Source organism: Typopeltis vanoorti, chromosome 12 (assembly GCF_054136105.1).
Source record: "Typopeltis vanoorti isolate ZY-2024b chromosome 12, IOZ_Tvanoo_1.0, whole genome shotgun sequence".
In the NCBI taxonomy this organism is placed as follows: Eukaryota; Metazoa; Arthropoda; class Arachnida; order Uropygi; family Thelyphonidae; genus Typopeltis; species Typopeltis vanoorti.
In genome coordinates, this window is record NC_143560.1 from 135,030,058 (window position 1) to 135,048,832 (window position 18,775).

An 18,775-nucleotide genomic window follows, 5' to 3' on the forward strand; every position below is an offset into this window, starting at 1 on the left:
TCAATAAAATATATGAAAATGGCGAATTTCCACCAGATTGGCTCAAATCTACGTTTATCACTATCCCAAAGAAACCCAAAGTAAATTCCTATGGCAACTTCTGACTTATTAGTCTAATGAGCCAAACATTAAAAATATTTTTGAAAATAATTCAGAATCACATGTTTAGAAAAATGTGAAGAAACTGAGTGAAATGTAGATTGGCTTTCGAAATAGTTTTGGTACTAGAGAGGCCCTTTTCTGTGTCCAAATATGGATACAAAAGTGCATAGAAAAACAAAATTCTGTCTTTATGTTTTTTATAGATTTTGAAAAAGCATTCAACAAAGTCAGACACAATAACTTAATAGACGTCCTTCAGCAAATAGGGCTAGACGAAAAAGAAATCTGTGTTGGAATCAATTAGCTACCACTTAATTAGACAACATTACCATCAGTGATATTAACATCAAAAGAGGAGTGAGACAAGAATGCATGCTCTCACCACTCATGTTCAACACATACTCAGAGGTAATCTTTAAAAAGGCATTAAAAAATGTCCAGAGGGAATCACAATAAATGGAAAGATTGTTAACAACCAATAATATGCAGATGATACTGTGCTAATTACAGATTACTTCATGGATCTCCAAAACTCATTGACAGAGTATACATAGAAAGTCAAAGAATGGGAATAAATATAAACAACAAGACAAAATACATGGTCATCAGTAAACATCCAACCTCATCAATGAAACTGACACTCAATGGAAAAATTATCGATCAAGTGTCAAGGTATAAATATTTTGGTTGCCTGGCTTAATGAAGGTAGGATCCTGAAATAGATATAAAAACAAGGATTGAAATTGCATGGCAGTTCTTCATGAAAATGAGAACATTATTCTGCAAAAAAGATCTAAACATAGAAGTCAGATGCCAAATGTGAAATGTTTTGTCTGGTCCATTCTGTTCTATGGAGTTGAAACATGGATATTGAAGGCAACAACTATCAAGAAAATTGAAACCTTTGAGACGTGGGTATACAGAAGAATTCTAAAGATATCATGGACAGAAAAAATTATCAATGAAGATGTCTTAAAATCCACTGGCAAAGCCAAAGATCTCATACAAACAATCAAGAAATGCAAAACATATTTTTGCCACATCATGAGAAACGGCAAATACCAAATTCCACAAACTATTTTGGTAGGAAGAAATGACAGCAAAGGAGCTAGAGGAAAAAAAAGAATATCTTGGTTTGACAGCATCAAGATGTAGAGAGGAAAGAGCAGTGTACAACTGTCCAGATTAACACAAGAATGCAGATTGTTCTCCAAGATGGTCGCTGACCTTCTATAGAAGACTGCACCAGAAGAAGATATATAACTTGTAATCAGTTCGAATTGTATTTGAGATTTTCATTATCATTAAGACAATTCACAAATTCTAATTTTATGAATAAATTTCTACCAAACTAACATGCTATGTAAAATTTGTGAAAATGAACCAACCCAAAACAGAAGCGACATACATATGCTCAAAGGAGTTCCAGCTGGAAGTAGCAGCACAAGCAGATGCTACCTGGTGCCAATGTGTTAAAGTAGTTTACAGGCATAAAATAAAATTCACAAACATGCACCACATAACCGACTTAAAGGAGAAGAGAAAAATTAAATTATCATAAACACAGATGCATAAAATATATTTTTATTTAAGTCTTCATATGGTAGGCAGATTAAAAACAATAACAACCATTTAACAACCTTATATCCCAGGAGACTTGGGAGAGACCATACTCCTACCAGGCACGTCCCCCAGGTGGCAGATGGGGGAAACCCAAATGGGTTGCTCTGAATAAAGAATAAAGAGCCGTGGACCAAAGGATGTAGCAGAGGTATGGCAAGCTGGCTACATTATTATGCCAGTAACTTTCATGAGCAGGAGAAAGTCTACAAACCGAGATAGTGCTACTGCATACAGGACAACCAACGCGTCTACTCGAAGGCCACATAGAGTAGGTGAGAAATCAGCAATGTGATCAGCCAAGGACATGAAACATGTAGCCACTCTCAACATAAGATCACTATACTGACCTGGAAAATTACAATTAGTCCAGAAAAATTTAAAAAGACTGAAATGGAGTATTTTAGGTTTATCAGAGACACATTGGTGCAGAGATGGATTCATGGATTTACCAAAAGGAAGACTATACTTCTCAGGAAGAAAAGATAACATACACAGAGAAGGAGTTGCATTATTAATTGAAAAGAAACTTACACACTCAGTAATTGAAATAAAACCAGTGTCTCCTAGAATATTCACAGCCAAACTTCAAGCAAAAGAAAAAGGTCAAACAATTAAAATAATCCAAATATATGCACCAGACAGTAACCATTCACAGGAAGAAATAGAAAATTTCTATGAAGAATTACAACAGGAAATAGATAATCCCAAAAATAGAGAACTCATGAGTGAGGGGAGATTTTAATGCTAAAATAGGACAGTTCACAGCAGACAAAAAAAGTTGTGATGGGGAAATTTGGATACAGAGAACTTAATGACAGAGGAGAACAATTACTCCACTTCTGTAAAGCAAACGATCTAATGATTACAAACACATTGTTCTATCAACGCCCTAATAACAGATATACATGGACATCCCCAGATGGTAATATAAAGAACTGCATAGACTATATCATCATAAACAAACAATGGAAAAGATTAGTAAATAATGTACGAACATTTAGAAGCTTTGATTTCAACACTGACCACGAAATATTAACTGCCAAAATGAAGATAAAATTCAACAGGAAAAACAATATCAGAAAAGAAGAAAACATCAACCTATCAAAACTAAAAGATAGCTCAAGCAGAAGTTGATTTTTAGAACAGATGTGCTTGAAATTAAAACCATCCATCTTCCAGAACAGCAGAAAATACTGGGAAGAAGGAAAAGAAACAGTGTTATCAATTGCAAAAGACACTCTAGGTTCCAAACCCAAAATAAACAAACAGTGGATAACCCAAGAAATCATAGCTACAATAGAAGAGAAAAGAGAGGCCAAGATACTTGTAAACCAACAAAACAATGAAGAGAATAGAGAAAAATACAAAACACTAAAAAATTAAAGTTGATAACCTATGCAAAAAAAGCCAAAGAAAAATGGTTAGAAGAAAAAGCTAAGAAATGCCAAGAAGCATACCAACAAAACAACCTAAAAGTCTTCCATGATACTGTAAGAGAAATTACAAAGGAATTCTCAGCAAAAGCAGTAACAATGATAAACAACAAGATGACTGAAACTGGGAATATTGAAGATATAAGAAAAATCTGGTTCAAACCATTTTAAGACTATCTTCCACCAAGGAAACAAAACTACAATGCCAACAATAGAAGAAAATAATCACCACCCAAAAATTTTACAAGTAGAAGTTAGATACGCAATAAAACAGATGAAAAACAATAAAGCACCAGGCATTGATACTATCCCTACTGAACTGTGGTCATATGGAGGCAGCATATCAATAGAATGTTTAACAACCCTATTCAATAAAATACTACAAACAGGAGAGATCCCAGATGACTGGAGAACTGGAAAGATCATCCCAATATACAAGAAAGGAGATAAAAGAGACTGCAGAAATTACAGACCAATCAATTTAATCCCCCACACCTATAAAATATTTGTAAGAATTATACAAAATAGATTAAAAAACACCTATGAAGAAATGATAGGCATAGAACAAGCTGGTTTCCGAGGAAACTATTCAACAACAGACCAAATTTTCACATTGCACCAACTAGCAGAGTTCAGCTGGGAAGATCATAAAGAACTATATTGTTGTTTTGTGGACTTTAAACAAGCTTTTGATAGCATCAACAGAGAAATTCTTCTTAAAATTCTACTAGAAAAAAGCAATAGACAAATATATAATACAGTTTCTGATAAAATATTACTCTAAGACAAATGCAATAATTAAAAAAGACACACTCACAACAGAACCCATAAAGATCCAAAAAGGAGTAATGCAAGGATGCGCATTATCCCCATGCCTATTCAACATATATCTAGAAGAAGTTGTAAAGAAGGCAATAGACAATGAGCCTGGAATCAATGTCATGGTTTAAACATAAATAATATCAAATATGTGGATGATCTCATCCTTATTGCAAGAATCCCAAATGAACTACAAAAGTTGATAAACAAGCTAAATGAAACCTGTAAAACATATGACATGACAATAAATATACAAAAGACAAAAGTGATGAAAATAGGGAGGAACAGAACTACCATCTCAGCCATCCTAAACGGAGAACAAATAGAACAAGTAGACAACTTCATATATCTTGGATCAAAACTAACAGAAACAATAGATGAACTCAAAACAATCAAACACAGAATAGTGATAGGATGGACCACCATGAGAAAATCACAGAAAATCTGGAAAACAAACACGATATCTAAGCAGGCCAAAATCAAATTATATGAAGCAATAATTATACCAACAGTCACCTATGGAGCAGAAGCATGGACAATTAAGAAAAGAGAGGAGAAAAAACTGCTGGCATTTGAAATGAAATGCTTAAGAAAAATAAATGGAACAAGTTGGATAGAAAAAAAAACAAACATCATAGTCAGACAAGAACTATTGTATAAAAAGACAATAATAGAAAAAATTAGAAAACAACAACCGAGATGGTTTGGTCACACTGTACGCATGGACGCAGACAGACTTCCTAACGTCCTAATCAATACTTTTCCAACTGAAAAAAGAAGACCCGGAAGACCAAGAATTAACTGGCTGAAATTAATGAAGAACATCTCAGGATGCAGAAACATATAAGGAATTTTTTCGAACAGCAAGGAATAGAGAAGACTAATCCCATCTTAGACGGAAGAGAAGAGATATGCCAGGATGAACAAAATATTCAAAAAGTAAATAAAAATAGTCTGACAGGTTTATTTGAATAATGGAAGGATTTTTTAAATGATTTTGTTTAAACTATAGTAATTGGCAAACACCTGAATGGAAAATTCGAAACTTCAACCTACCTTCTAGAGAAATACTGGAAAATGTTATTTTCACGATGTAACTGCACACGTTCTCCATCATATTTTGTTTCTATAAAGAATTCTTGTTGATCAAAAAGCCTTTCCACCTATTCAGAGAAATAGTGTAATCAAAATAAAAAACAATCAGAATATTACAAGAACATGTCCTATAGTAACATATCAAAGTGTTTGCATGACAATAAATTGAAACTCTTATTAGAAAATTTGAATTCCTTAAACAAATACAAAGTAATTTGTTTAAGGAATTTGTCAAAGTAATTTGACTTCTTTGAAACCACACTTCCATCCTGACAAAGTTGTGATTAACAAATCAACTTATAATCTTTCCGATGCAGAGAAAAGTATCCTCAGTAAAGGCCTAAATTTTGTTTTAACTCCTAGACCTATTCCAAAAGAATCATTACTTATTAAGATAGAAAAAGCTACCTCCTTTCTTCCTACCCAAGAGGCAAACCGACTCCACATTGAATCCATTTTCATCATCGATAATGCCTAACCCCTACAGACAATATCTCTTCATCAGAACGACAGACTCTTAAGAATTTACAAAACAACAATTATTCTTCCCGCGGATAAAGGCAATGCCACAGTTGTGATTAACATTGATGAATATCAAAATAAGATGATGGAATTGTTACGGAGTGACACTTACTCAATCCTCGAAGAGATTCCACTCGTGAAATCCACAACCGGACCAATAATTTACTGGGAACTACCTTTGAACTACGTAGAGACATTCGCGTTTCTCTTTGTTCTCCCCAACCGCTTATTCCATGATTATATGGAATGCCTAAAATTCACAAGGTAAATACCCCACTTCGACCTATCATAGAAGGAATTGACTCTCCAACATACAACCTTTCCAAATATCTGGCAAAATCTCTCAAATGTTTTTCCGGTAAGTCATCGTCTTTTATTAAAAACTCCACGGATTTTGTATCATGTATAAAAGATATCATTATTAAGGAAGATGAAATCATGGCAAATTTTGACATAGTCTCCTTATTCACCAATGTTCCTACAAACGAAGTTCTTGTACTACTCAAGGATAAATTATCTAAAAAGATCATGGCCTTACTTACTTATTGCATCAACTCAGGATACTTCAAATTTCAGGATACCATCTATAAACAAAATCATGGTCTTGCAATGGGCAATCCATTGTCTCCTGTACTTGCTAACATCTATCTAGAAGATCTGGAAATTAAAGCCATCTCTTCCTATTCTTTAAAACAAGAATTTGGAGAAGATATATTGATGCCATTTTCCTGATTTGGAGCCATGGCCGTGAATCTCTCCTGAACTTCCTTGAACATCTAAATAGTCAACACCCAAACATAAAATTTATGGCCTGAGTTTGAAGCTAATGGTTCTCTTCCTTTTTTTGGATGTCAAACTGCCCTGTTCCTCAGAAAAACTTAAAATCTCGATTTACAGAAAACCTACCCACACCAACAGATATCTCCACTGTCAATCAAAAGTTTGGAATCATTTCTACTCTAGGACATCATGCTCGCTCTCTTCTTGATGATGAGATAGAACTTAATAAAGAACACAATTTTCTCAGGGTCTACTTTTCAACTAAATGGTTATTCTCAAAAAACTACTGACAAATTCCAATTAGATCCTCCCAGTCGCCGTAATGAAGAAACCAATAGTGTAAAAGGTAATATTTCTACACCATACATAAGGTCTGTCTCACCCAAATTAGCCAAGGTTCTTAGGAAATACAACATAAGAACTTTATTTATTTACTCCTCTTCCAAAAATCTGCTTCCTAGTGAGCCATCCGAAACCTAGACATCATAATCTTAAATATCCTGGTGTTTACCAGATCTGGTGCAACTGTGACATGCCTTACTTTAGCCAAACAGAGAAGTCACTCGAGTTACGCATTGAGGAGCACAAGAGAGACGTCACTTACAAGAGAACGCGAGTCAGTGCTTTGTCTAGTCATGTTCTATTCTCGGTCAATTCTAATGAAGAAAATCCTAGTCCTATGGGACAAATCTAATAACATTTTCCGTTGCCATGATGAATTCATGGCAATTCCTTGCCATGAAGCAAGGAAGATAACAGAATCAAAGGAAATCATTCTCAGCCCCCTACAACTCAACAACAACCTGAGTTACAACCTTTCAGACTGTCATTGTACTGCAGTCAAATACTGGCATTCACAAGATGCTATACGCATGCATATTCCCAACAATGAAGCCAACAAGGGAACAGTTTTGAATGCGCAGACTTCAACGTTTCAGTGTTGAAATATATACAGGTTGTCCCAAAATTCACGCAAGATTTAAATTTAGCGCCATTTGTGTGGTAAAGTGTTGCCAACGAGAAAAAAAAGACAGGGTTATTAAAAATGACCACACACAGCGAAGAGAGTTCGTTGAATGGATTATAGAACAACAAGTGGATGCTTATTTTTCGAACAAAATCATCTTCAGCGATGAGGCTCATTTTCATCTTGATGGCTTCGTTAATCGACAAAATTGTCGCATTTCGGGTTCAGAAAATCCACGAGTGATTGTTGAGAAACAAATGCATCCACAACGTGTCACTGTTTGGTGTGGATTTTGGGCTGGAGGCATCATCGGTCCATTCTTCTTCAAAAATGTGGCTGGTAAGGCAATAACAGTTAATGGTGCTGCTTGCTATCGCAACATGATAATCCAGTTTTTTGCACCTAAATTGCAAGATATGGATGTGAACGACATGTGGTTTCAACAAGACGGTGCCACATGCCATACAGCCTGAGAAACAATTCAATTACTGCATGAGTCATTTCCTGGTCGTGTAATTTCCCGTTTTGGTGATCAGAATTGGCCGCCCAGATCATGTGACTTAACGCCGTTGGACTTTTTTCTTTGGGGTTTTTCGAAGTCTAAGGTTTATGCCAATAAGCCCACGACCACCCACGCCTTGAAGGAGGAAATTGCGTGCTGTACCAACGAAATTCAGCTACATTTATGCAAAACGGTCATGGAAAATTTCGACAAAAGAGTGCGTATGTGCCAGCAAAGCCATGGAGGCCATTTACCCGATATGCTATTCCATGCATAACTCTATACTGTATACTTTATGAATCAATAAGAAATTACAATTTTTAATTAAAAACCTGTGTTTTGTATCAAAATTACTTCTTGCATGAATTTTGGGACACTCTGTATATATACTAACTTTTCGTGTTGTTTATAGTTATTTACTCATGTCTAAGGTGGATCAGAGCTTGCTACACCTTAGACATGAGTTGCCTCAGCTTGCACTATCTTTAGGGTCAGTTGCTGCAGTATCCAGGTATTTGCTTACGCTTGGAATCGCCAAACTTTATATAGTTTCTATTATATTCAGCATGAAACTCTTTGAGTTTCTTATTCGGCTAAGAAACGATATGGGATGTAATATCCCTTAACTTAAACATGTATTTTGAAGGTATTTAAGAATGAGGCTAAAAATTCACTTGCCATTTGTCTCTGATTACTCACTTATGGCAAGTGGGTAACTGAATTTCTGGAGCACTGAGTCAAACCATTTAAAGAAATTAAAATTAATACATATTACTATGCAGGACTTAACTTTTGTGCTGGCTTGCCAGTCAGGTGTCAACATGAGTTGCTCGATATATTGTAGTCATCTATTTAAATATCAGAAAATGTGGTCAATTTATAATCTTTTGTTAATGCTATGGCTAATTTTTACTGCGTGTAATTGCAACAATGCTGAAGTAAATATGTTAACTACTTACATATTAGTGTGTTTATAAGTCTCTAAGAATTGCAATAAAAGAACTAAAATATTATCAATGACTCTTCTTCTTAAGTAGCTTCTCCAATTTGGAGGTCAGCAATCATGGTAAGCCAGAGCATCCATTCCTCTGCCAATCTTTTGATCTCATAATAGTTACTTATTACCTATCCATTTCTTTACATCAACCCAAGAAGTTCTTGGTCTATAGGAGAGCTTCTTCCTTCTAGTTTTCCCACTAGTATTTCTGAGACGTTTTTCCTGCTGATCCTTTTAATGTGTTCTGCCATCTTGCACTTTCTCATTATAAGGTCTTCCATTAGTGCTCTTTTAGTTCCCATTAACCTCAATAGTTCTTCATTAGTTTTTTCCCCTTCCAAGAAATCTTCAGTTCTCTCCTATAGCACCACATCTCAAAGGCCTGCAATTGCCTGATTATGGGTTTTGTATATGTCCAGAAGCCCTTTGCAGAAAGGACTCCAAAATAACTGAGAAATTTGAAGAGCAGGATTATACACGGGAGCCAGTTCCACTGGAGAGTGAATTGAGGTGGGCACTGCAATAGCTATCCAGTAAGAAGGCACCAGGAGGAGGTGAAATACCTATTGAGCTGCTCAAAGCCCTGGAAGAAGAGGCAGTTAAAATTTTTAACAGCTCTATTTCAGTGAATTTGGATCACAACTATCGCCTAGGGAATGGAAAAAATCAGTTTATATACCTTTATTGAAGAAAGTAGATGCAAGAGAGTGCAAAAATGACAGAACTATAGCATTGATTTCTCATGCAAGTAAAGTCTTACTTAAGATCATTCAGAAAAGACTGGAACCATTCATGAAGAGAGAAATGCCAGATGAACAGGCAGGATTTTGATAAGGCAGAGGAAAAAGAGTTCAAATTGCCAATGTGAGATGGATAATAGAAAGAACACAGGAATATCAAAAGAATGTCTACCTTTGTGTCCTTGACTATAGCAAGGCTTTTGACTCTATAGATCATGTGAAACTGTGGAATGTGTTAAGAATAATAGGAGTCCCAGAGCATTTCATTATCCTTCTGAGGAATCTTTATTATGAACAAGAAGCTACTGTCCAAACAGATCTTGGAGAAACTGAGTTTTTCACAATAGGTAAAGGGGTGCGATAAGAATGTATTTTATCTCCGTACCTGTTTAACTTGTACAGCGAATATTATTATTATTATTATTATTTGACACCTCCAGGGAGTCCAGGGACTCATCGAGGGAGGACACCTGCTCTACAACTCTCTCTTCACCATTCAATCACCAACTGACTGCAACTACACTAATGCCATCTACCGTTGACCACCACTGGTATTTCCACAGACAATCACAAACATCTATGCCCATGGCAGGATTCGAACCTGAAGCCTTTTGGGTGGAGAGTGGATATGCTAACCACTCAGCCAACCAAGCCGGAAATACATTTTAAGAATGGCAGGGCTGGAGGAATCTTCAGTTGGAATTAAAATCGGTGGGAAAAATATTAATCATTTGAAGTATGCAGATGATACCACCTTGCTAGCAGAATGCAAAGAGGATTTGGAGAAATTTATTATGAAAGTTAAAGAAGAAAGTACTAAGTATGGTCTTAAACTTAACCTCAAAAAGAAAAGTTATGGCAACATGTGAACTTAATGATTTTGAAGTAGATGGGAAGAAAATGGAACCAGTTAACAATTTTGTGCTCCTAGGATCCCGAATTGATAAAAATGGTTATTGTACTGAAGAAGTTAGAAGATTATTACTCGGAAAGAAAGCAATGACAAATTTAAGCAAGATCTTTAAAGATAAAGATATTAGCCTTGCAACAAAAATCAGAATCATGAAAGCAATGGTATTTCCTATGCTGTATATCGTTGCAATGGTATATAGCAATGGTATTACTGTATGGATATGAAAGTTGGAACCTGAGAAAGAGTGAAAGAAGGAAGATAGATGCATTTGAATTATGGGTTTGGAGATGCTTACTAAGAATACCATGGACTGCAAAGCAAACCAATAGATAGGTGATAGGCAGAATAAAGCCAGATTGCTCCCTCGAAGCTATGATCATCAAGAAAAAATTGTCATACTTCGGACATATTATGCAAGAAAATCACAGTCTGGAGAAGATGATGATGCTTGCTAATGGTGACGATAGAAGCAGGAGAAGAGGAAGACCAAGAATTAGAAGGGTGGATGGAATTAAAGAAGCAACTGGAGTGCACTTGGAAATTCTGAAAGACATGGTCAGGGACAGATCTGAATGGAGAGTGTATGTTCGTGGGATCACCAGGAGTCGAAAACGACTTGTGGAACATAACACACACATATGTCCAAGTCTTGCATTCATAATTCAATGTGGACCATACATAGGATTTTGTTATTCTTATTTTAGTCTGTTTATTTATTCCAGAGGTAATTAGTAATTTATTATTGCAAAATACCTCTTTTGCCTCAACTATTCTGATTTTATTTCCATAATGGTTGTTCCATCTTACTCCTCAATAATTAAAGCCTTTACATTTTGAATGAACCCCATTGATACTCTTAAATTTGTGTCTTGTTGCTGTTTTTTTGCTTACCATATACTTGGTTTTAGCTGTATTTAATACTAGGCCAAAATTCTCACTCTTTTTGATTAGTGTTTCAATTATATTTTGTAACGTTTTTTGATTTAATCTAATATTGTTAATTCTATTACCATTTATTTTTATTCCCATTTCAAGTTTTTCATATTATTTCATTATCATTTCACTGTATATATTGAAAAGTATAGGGGACATTATACACTTTTGTCTTACTCCTTTTGAAATCTATTGTTTTCAATAAAATTCTGTTCAGAATTTGTGTCTTCTGATTCTAGTATAATAACAAAAAAAAAAAAAAAGAAAAAAAAAACTATGCAGGAACTCGTGAGCCAAGCATAGCGAATGTGTGTAAGAAGAGCTCCTGATTGAGATAAGTATTCTTGGAATAATTAAATATATGAGTATTTGTTTGAGTAAGAGCTGGAATTATTATTGTGGTGGATTTTGTTTTGCTTAAACGTATTTACAAAATCGTTATTATTAGACCTCAGAATAGCAACCAGCACAGCAAACGCAAACATGGCAGCAACTTTCTCATTCCATGACTTTAATTTTGATTTCAGTAGTTTTGTTAAGTGTGAGGTGTGTTATATGTATTCTTTCGATTACATAAATGATTTGTGGATGTTTAGGGCGGATGGAAGAAGAGTGTGTTTGAAGTGTGACCTTAACGAGAAACTGATGAATGCAAATATGAAACTGACAACAGAAAGTGTTAGTAGTAAGAATGTCGTGGGGAAAATGAGTGCATGTTCGAAGGAGAAAGATGGTGAGAAAAGGGAGGTGAAAAAATGTTAAAAAATCAGTAAAAGAGAAAAACTGATTTAAAAAATGTAATGAATGTTAAAAAGGATGAAAGTGAGGTGACAGTAGCGGAAGGAAACGAAATTGAGAGAATGAATGAAACTGGAAATGGCGTGACACAGGAATCGAAAGTGGAAAAAATCGAAAGAATGAATGATAGCGAAATTAGGAAGAATGTTGGACTGAAAGTACGGAAACAAAGAAGGATAAATGAGAGTGAAAGTGAGAAGAGGGGGGATCGAGAGTAGAAATTTAGAAAGATTGAAGGATAGAGAGAATGGGTCGCGAGATTTGGAAGTTGAATTTGATTGGATGAGGAAAGAGATGAAATGGATGCAAAAGCAAATTAAGAAAATTCAGGTAAAAGCTAATAAAACAAATCAGGATGGCACGAAAGAGTTAACGAAAGATGAGTGAGTGGCATTGTATGGCGACTGCATTATTAAAGGTGTGCTGGATGATAAGATACACAAGGTATGTTTTCCAGGCGGTAGAATGAGTAAAGTGATTGAGACATTGCATATGAGGCGGGAGCGAGCAAAAAAGTTAATAGTTTTAATAGGAACGAATGATCTGACAGAGGACAAAGAGAGTGTCAGATTGGATATCAGGAGGTTGCTTAGAAGGATAAAAGAGAATAGTGTGACAGGAAGGGTAGTCAACGTGTTGCCTAGGTATGACTGCGGTGATATGAGGCAGAGAGCAAGTATTATGAATGATATGCTGGCTGAAATGTCTGATGAGACAGGAATACAGTTTGTTAATGTGTGGAATGAGTTTGAGAGACGAAGTGAGCTGTATCAGAGGGATGGACTGCATTTCAGTGGTTATGGTGCGAGTCGCATGGAGAGACTACTGCTGGAAAGTAGAGAAGTGAGTAGAGAGAATGAATCAGAGCAAGCGGGAAGTGATATGGAAGAGTAGTAGAGTAAGACAGGAGAGATGGAAGAGGTGGTTATGAATGGGGAAGTGAGTGGAATGAGTATAGAAAATGAGAGAATGGGTGTGCAAGAGAAGCAGGGAAATGGGGAGGTTCAGGGTGGACAGGGGTACACAGCGTGAGAAAGGTGGATGCTCCAAGAGGAGGCGAAAGCATGTGTAGAAAGGAATGTGATGACCTGGGATCAAGAGAAAACAGTTGAAATTGGAAAGAGTTCTAAAATGAAGAAGCAGAAACGGAAATGGCTTCAGCCGAGCATGGAGAGATCACATCGAGTGAGTAGTATCAGTGGAACTAGCTGTAGATCCAGAAATGAGCTGTTGTGTTTGTATACAAATGCTAGAAGCATAAGAAACAAGGCAGATGAAATCGTTGCGCTAATTGCATCTGTTCACCCAAAGATTGTTGGAATAAGTGAGACATGGTTGGAAGCAGCTGACATCCTGACAGGAACAGAGATGGAAGGGTATGATGTGTTTCGTGATGATAGAAGGGGTAAAAAAAAGGAGGGGGAATAGTACTATTGAATTGATGTTAGAGAAAGAGTTATGTTCATACAAAGTAGAGATGAAAGAGTGAAATAGTGTCAGTGGTTTTGAGGCAGTATGGTGTGAGATGGAGGTGAATGGAATGAAATACTTGGTGGGATGTTGTTATACACCAGGCAATGTGGATGGTGGTGATAATGAAATGTATAATCAAATTAGCAAAGCAAATAAGAAAAGGGTGATCATTACGGGTGATTTTAATATAGACTGGAATGATGAAATAGCAACTGGAAGTAACGAAAACGAGTTTCTTGAGTTTCTGAGGGATAACTACCTCAGACAGTATGTAACAGAGGAAACACGATGATTGAGGGTCTTGGATTTGGTCATCTCATCAGAGAATATAATCATAAATGAGGTGTCAAATCATCCACCAATTGGTGAGAGTGACCATGAGGTGATTACCTGGGTGGTTGCCAGCAGTGCGAAGAACCCCATGAGAAAAGGATATATGTGGAACTACAAGGGGGGAGATCACAAAGAGCTCAGGAGACAGCTTGCAGGTGTAGCATGGAATGAGGAGTTATCTGGAAAAGAAATCAATGCAGCTTGGAGGATTTTCAAAAACTGTCTAGTAGATGCAATGTCTAAATGTATTCCAAGGGTGAGAAGGTTAAATAAGGTAGGTGTGAGATGGATGAATAAAGAGATTAAGCATGCGATACAGAGAAAAAGGGCATTGTGGAGGCAGCATAAGAGAAGTGGAAATAACCAATTCCATGAGGTCTACAAAGACCAGGCAAGGAGGGTGACTTTGTTGGTGAGGGTAGCTAAAGGGAGGTATGAACAGCAGTTAGCTAATGAAGCCAAAAAGAATCCTAAGGAGATCTTTCGATATATAGCCAGTAAAAGAAAGAATGATTATGGAAGGATGACACTAATTGGAGAAAATGGTATAAAGACAGCTGTTGAGGAAAGTGTGGTGGAGATAATTAACGAGCAGTTCATAAAGGTCTTTCAATCTTGTGAATGTGACTTCATGAAGAGATTGAGAGCAGTTGATGATGGGGAAGAGAGACTGACTGAAAGCGAGCAAGAGGTGTATGGGGAGTTGAGTAAACTAGATGTAAATAAGGCTGTGAGACTTGATAACATATCACAACATATTCTGAACGAACGTGCTAGGGAGTTGACACCTGCCTTGACATATTTTTTTAATATGAGTCTTGCACTCGGTCAAGTTCCTAAGGAGTGGAAGGAGGGCAAGATTGTGCCACTTCATAAAGGAGGTGATCGAACTCAAGCATCAAACTATAGGCCTATCTGTGTGTCAGGTGTTGTGGTTAAGTTGTTGGAAAAGTTTGTGAGAACTAGGATCCAAAGTTGGGTTGATAAGAATGGTATTATCTTTGATGGACAGCATAGATTTGCTAAAGGGGGGATCATGTTTTAGTAATCTACTTACTTATAATAAAGTGACTGCTTCCTTGGACAGAGGAGAAGGATACACAGTAATATACTTGGATTTCGCAAAGGCTTTTGATAGAGTACCTCATGATAGGTTGACAGTCAAACTAGAACAAATGGGGGTTGGATATTAGATTAGTACATTGGATTGGAGACTGGCTATCTGATAGGTATCAACAAGTTGTGTATGTGAAAGCAATATCAAGGAAAGGGAAAGTCACTAGTGGAGTGCCTCAGGGGTCTGTTTTAGGGCCATTACTGTTTAACTTGTATATTAATGATATTGGTGAAGATTTGAATGGAGATATTCAGTTGTTTGCAGATGATACAAAGTTGGGACGAGCCATGAAGAGTAGTGGCCTTACAAGAAGACTTGAATAAATTGAGTGAATGGGCATGGAAATGGGGATACGAGTTCAATGTTGCAAAATTTAAGGTTTTAAAATTTGGAAAACAAAGATGGGATGCAGAATTTATGCTTGGTGAGGATATATTGTTGGAGGTGGAGGAATTATCCCCAGAGAGTGAATAAACCTTATCTGGGGGTGATAGTGGATAAGGATCTAAATTTTAAGGGACACATAGCCAAAATTGTGAAGGCAACACAAAGGCAGGCTTTGATTAGGCCACACATGGACTATTGTGCCCAGATTTGGTCACCGGGTTTTCAGGATGAAGAGATGTTGGAAAGGGTTCAAAGGCGACTGACTAAGGTAGTTTCTGACCTCTGAAATGTTGAGTATGAGGAAAGATTGAGAAGATGTAATTTGCAGAGTCTGGTGGACAGGAGGAAGAGGGGAGATATGATAGAGACCTATAAGTTGGTAAGAGGTTGTTATAGAATCAATGTTGGAGTAGTTCTGCAGAAAATAGTGGGAGATCAGGGGAGAACCAGAGGTCATCCCTGGAAACTGTATAAAGAGGGTGTTAGTAGGGGAGTGAGAGGCAGGTTTTTTTCGTGCAGAGTTGTAAATGATTGGAATGCCATGCCTGAGAGTGTAGTGTCTGCAAGGAGTTTGAATGTGTTTAAGACACGGTATGTTGATCTGTGTGTGCATGTGATAAAGGGACCTCCCAGATGAGTCTTTGACTCCATGAGATCTTGGGGGTTATAATAATAATACCATTATTATTCTGAGGTCTTTTGTACCAGTGTAAGTATCTTATAATATTTCTATTAAGTTTTGAAAGTCTATAAAACAGAGATAAGTTATTTATTTCTAATGATCTTTCAATAATTTCTAATTTATAAATTGCATTAATTATACTTTTTTTCTGGCATGAATCCGTCTTGATATAAACCTATATGGCATTTAATCCTAGAAAACATTTTATATTTTATCGTTTTCAATAGTCTTTTTTGAAAAATAGCATATGATACTAATTCTTCTAAAATCTTCACATTATGCTGCATTATTCCCTCTCTCTCTTTTTTTATACCGAAATGCAAATAGATTTTATGAAGTCTTCTGGTAGTATGCATATTCTGCACTATTTCTATTAAAAAATCTGTTCCTCTTTTTCCCATTTCTTTAATCAACTCAGGTGATATTCCATCGTTATACCATCAGGTAGTTCTTTTATTATTATTATTAATTATCTCACAAAACCAATACGGCTTCCAGAAAACAAAAAAGCACCATCACCTTATTAGAAGATATTGCCGATGCCATAAACATAGCTCTCAATAAAAACAAGTTCGCTGTCATCATACTGACCGACTGACCAAACTTCACTCAGTCAGAATAAGAGGAATACCGCATACCTGGTTCAGAAATTATCTCTCAAACAGAACACAAGTAACAAAAATAGACACACATTACAGTCGGGCTATACAGATAAAACATGGAGTCCCACAAGGCATCATATTATCACTTACCCTATACAACTTGGCCACATGCAGTAAAATATATCAATACACAGATGACACCATGCTACTAATAGTCCACAAAGACATCAACACCGCTCTTTCCAAAACACAACAAGACCTAAATGAAATCACAACTTACTTCTACCAAATCTCAATAATAATGAATAGCATCAAAACGCAGATGTTAATTATACATAATATGTGAATCATGCCCCCTGCACCACTATCGCTACACTGTCACACATACCACTGCATTAACAACAAAAATAGCTACCAATGTTCCGAAATCACACCTGTAACACATGCAAAATACCTTAACCTATATATAGATTGCCACTATAAATGGACAAAACATATAGAATACTACATGCTAAACTCCAGACATCATTGCAGGAAAACTTTTCCAAGTAAAAGTCATGATTTCATATAACATAAAAAAAACTCCTATATCACAGTATTTGCAAATATGTCAGTCATCTAGCGAAAACAGAGACATTAAATTGGAAAATTGTTTCAACAGTGATTTGGAAGCCTCACATACAACAGCCAATAACTGAACCCTTTATGGTGATGCACAAATAACTGAGTATTAAAAATCTGAAACACTACTGAGGAATTACTTCAACACCTATCATAACAACAGAGACATGTATCACATAACATGATCCACCAGAACTCTTTACACTGCTATATCCTTTGACAACTCACAAAATTCTGCAGTGAGATCGCATCTCATACCCACGCAACTCAGCAACCTACTACAAAATTTAAAACACAGACAAATACAGCACATTAAAACATAAACTGTGGAAGCAATACCAACGCAATTAATATAGCATTCACACCTATATACATTTCACAAATCACTAGCATCCAATGCCTACATTCCATCCATAAAAAAAAAAAACACTAAACAACGTAAAGTGTATGCTAATCCCACTCTCTTCATAAAAGCTAATCCTAGTTTCGAAGTAGGTGGGATTAGCATGGCTTAATCAACTAATCCTCATTACCCAATCACTACAATTAACTTCCAGAAAGCATGTAACTATATTATCTACCTTGTGTAACTGTGAACTATATTTGCAAAGGATTACTGTGATTGTTATTATTGTTATATGAATTTCACATTATGCAAATTATAAAGAGAGTGAAAAGTGTAATGTAAGAAATTATAGCACTGTTGCCTAAATGCCAGCCTGGTTGGCCAAGTGGTTAGTGTATCCACTCTCCAGCCAAAAGACTGCAGGTTTGAATCTCGATGTGGGCATGGATGTTTGCAATTGTCTGTGGAAATTCTAGTGGTGTTGGTGGGCAGTAGATGGCATTGGTGTAGTTGTAGTAGTGGAGACAGAGAGTTGTAGAGTAGGAGCCCTCCCTTGATAAGTCTTTGAACTCCCTGGAGGTGTCACGTAATAATAATAATAATATTTAACTGATAATTTTATTCATATCAACAATAAACCCTTAGAAAGAGTCAAGGACTTTCAATACCTTGGATTGTACATCAGCAATACAGAAATTGATATTAGAAAACATAAACTCCACCCCATCTGGAAATCATCATTAATATCATTAAAGACAAAATTAAGACTATACCATGCAACCAGTAGATACATTTTCTTGTATGGTTCTCAAACCTGGACAATAAGCACCAAAAAAATTACAGATCTAATTAACTCCTTTGGAACTACATGCGTCAGACTGATCCTTGGATATACTTGGATGGACCGTGTCACTAACTCTGCTGTGCTAATCTGACTAAGCAAGAACCACTTGTCAATACAGTCAAAAAACTACAACTCAGATGGCTTGG

At 36.2% G+C, this 18,775-nt stretch overlaps 1 protein-coding gene across 4 annotated transcripts in view; it reads right to left on the minus strand.

Annotated features, from left to right (window-relative positions):
* The window catches only part of DNAlig4 (DNA ligase 4), a 588,281-nt gene that overhangs the window by 319,303 nt on the left and 250,203 nt on the right, over nucleotides 1-18,775 (minus strand). For all 4 annotated transcript variants that reach the window (XM_090401217.1, XM_090401216.1, XM_090401218.1 and 1 more), the window contains one exon: nucleotides 5,034-5,140. In XM_090401217.1, coding sequence (XP_090257343.1) covers nucleotides 5,034-5,140 — 107 coding nt within the window. The remainder of the gene's footprint in view (nucleotides 1-5,033; nucleotides 5,141-18,775) is intronic.